The 2,533-nt window shown below is 43.2% G+C and overlaps 1 protein-coding gene across 1 annotated transcript in view; it reads right to left on the minus strand.

Moving 5' to 3' along the window:
• Nucleotides 1–1,993, minus strand: part of LOC122254354 (uncharacterized) — an 8,087-nt gene extending 6,094 nt beyond the window's left edge. The window contains exons 1-3 of the mRNA XM_086552411.1: nucleotides 1,872–1,993; nucleotides 1,578–1,666; nucleotides 523–1,396 (exon numbers count right to left, since the gene is read on the minus strand). Coding sequence (XP_086408537.1) covers nucleotides 523–1,396; nucleotides 1,578–1,666; nucleotides 1,872–1,880 — 972 coding nt within the window. The 5' untranslated portion in view covers nucleotides 1,881–1,993. The remainder of the gene's footprint in view (nucleotides 1–522; nucleotides 1,397–1,577; nucleotides 1,667–1,871) is intronic.
• Nucleotides 1,994–2,533: the final 540 nt, after the last annotated feature.

The following is a 2,533-nucleotide window of genomic DNA, read 5'->3' on the forward strand; positions in this document are numbered from 1 at the left end:
TCTCTCTCTCTCTCTCTCTCTCTCTCTCTCTCTCTCTCTCTCTATATATATATATATATATATATATATATATATATATATGTACATTTTATGTTTATATATACATATATGTGTATATATATATATATATATATATATATGTATGTATGTATACACACACACACACACACACACACACACACACACATATATATATATATATATATATATATATATATATATAATATATATATATATATATATATATAATGTATGTATGTATATATACATATATACAAATATATGTATATATGTATATACATATATATACATATATATATATATATATATATATATATATATATATATATATATATATATACTGTATATATATAGAATCCGTTCACAATGGCATTATCAGCGTTTGGTTTTAGAAATAGAAAAGAGCGTCATGTTTAAATCGCGATGATCTTTATTGAAAAAAGAAACATCATTTAAAGCCCTAAATATCCTCCGAGGTTGAGTCTCGTCACCTGCCTAGTTTTCGTCGCTGCTGTCGGAGACTCTCTGGACGCCGCGGACGGGGATGCGGTCGATGGCGGCCACGGACTGGCGGACGGCGGCCAGAGGTTGCGTCTGGGGGGCGGAGGAGGCCCTTGAGACGGCGACGGCGACGGGGCGGGCAGACTCGACCAAGAGAGGGTGGAAGTCGTCGTCGTCGTCGTCGAGGTCGACTTTCCGAGATCTGAACTTGGGGGCTTCCACCTCAACGAAGCGGGTCTCCACCTTGGCTGTGGGCGGGGCAGGAAGGGCTTCCACGTAGCGGGTTTCCACCTGGGGCTGAAGGGCGGGGACGGGGTAGGCCACCTCCGCGAGTCTCGCTTCCGCCCGGGATCGCTGGAGCGGGAGGGGGGCCACCTCGACTCCGACGAAGCGGGTTTCCACCAGGGGTTGAGGGGCAGGGACAGGGACGGCCTCCACCTCGACGAACTGGGTCTGAACTCTAGTTCTAGGGGCAGGGGCAGCCTCGACGAAGCGGGTTTCCACCAGGGGTTGAGGGGCAGGGACAGGGACAGTCAGGGTCTGAACTCTGGTTCTAGGGACAGGGGCGGCCTCGACAAAGCGGGTTTCCACCAGGGGTTGAGGGGCAGGGACAGGGACAGTCAGGGTCTGAACTCTGGTTCTAGGGGTAGGGGCGGCCTCGACGAAGCGGGTCCTCTGTATCGGTTTGTAAACAGGAGCGCTTGCAGGCACAAAGCGGACGTCCTCGTCGTCAATGTCGCCCAGGAAGGCGAGTTCCCTCTCGGGCGTTTTTGCTTGAACGTAAGCGGCGTCCCTGAAGGTGGGCGCCCGGACCACCTGCAAGCGGTCGTGCTCCTCCTCCACCTTCACCTCTTCCCCGTCCTTATCCTCGAACCTGCAATTCGACAGTGAATTTTGTTTAGCTTCCTCGTCTTCTATTTAGTTATTGATTTGATATTCCTGTTTTATTTTTTCATTTTCTAAAATTATTATTATTTATGTTTGCATTTATATATGTATATATACATATATATATGAAAAAAAGTTCTGATTTGTGGCTTGCGTTGCAGACTTACGTGTATTGGATCTTCACGTCCTTGCCGAAGTGTCCGCCGATGTCTGCGGAGCGACAGCTCGCTAGTCCCACCAGCGCCAGTAGCACCATCTGTCGGAGGAAAGAGGTAAATACTAGGAACCTTACCTTTATTTGATGTTTGTTACTATTGATACTTTGTTCTATATGAGCATATATATTCCCTCATAACTTTATCTTTTCTTTACGATGCTGTTTGTAATTAATGAGAGAGTAAGTCTGAACATCTAATCATAAAGAATGATAGAAAACGAAGCCCATTTTTTTTGTCACATACAAACTTCATGATGGCGGATGTACAAAGCGGAGGATCCACGAGACTTTGCCTTGACCAAGTCGAGGAGGTAACTGGTATTCCTCCGCCGGTCAAGCACACTTATATACCGGGAGATCACGTGGGTGAGACGGGGAAGGTCTTAGTCAGAGAAATGCAAGTTTTTGTTCCGTTGAGGTTTGTGCCTGAGTGGCCGCCGGAATTCACTTGCACTATTGAATAAACAATGGGATGTGATGCGGGAATTATCTTATCTTTATTGTTACCTTATTTGGACTTTTCGTGTCAAAACAAGATGGTTGACTTGAGATAGATAATATCCTAACATCGTTTTGTCGATGTTTATATATATCAACATTTTCTGTTGTACTAAACATATATATTATTTTCATATGTCAGTGTGAATTTACATTATCAGTGACATTGTTATCTTTACCACAAAAAAACTACAGAACCTAATACAAACTCTCGAAATATTTAGACTATTTATTCTCATAATTGTGAATGTCGAATCAAGTAAAGTATGCTCACTATCGGTTAGTTGATAATTCCCTTCACGCTAGTAATGTAGGAAAATATTGTAGAAAATACTTCATATTAAAAGATTAGCTAAAAGTGGTGGTGGTGGGGGGGAGGTGGAATATCGTTATTTTTTTTAGAGTTTA

The sequence above is a fragment of the Penaeus japonicus genome, unplaced genomic scaffold (assembly GCF_977035675.1).
Source record: "Penaeus japonicus unplaced genomic scaffold, GWHDUDI00000001_assembly GWHDUDI00000026, whole genome shotgun sequence".
NCBI lineage: Eukaryota > Metazoa > Arthropoda > Malacostraca > Decapoda > Penaeidae > Penaeus > Penaeus japonicus.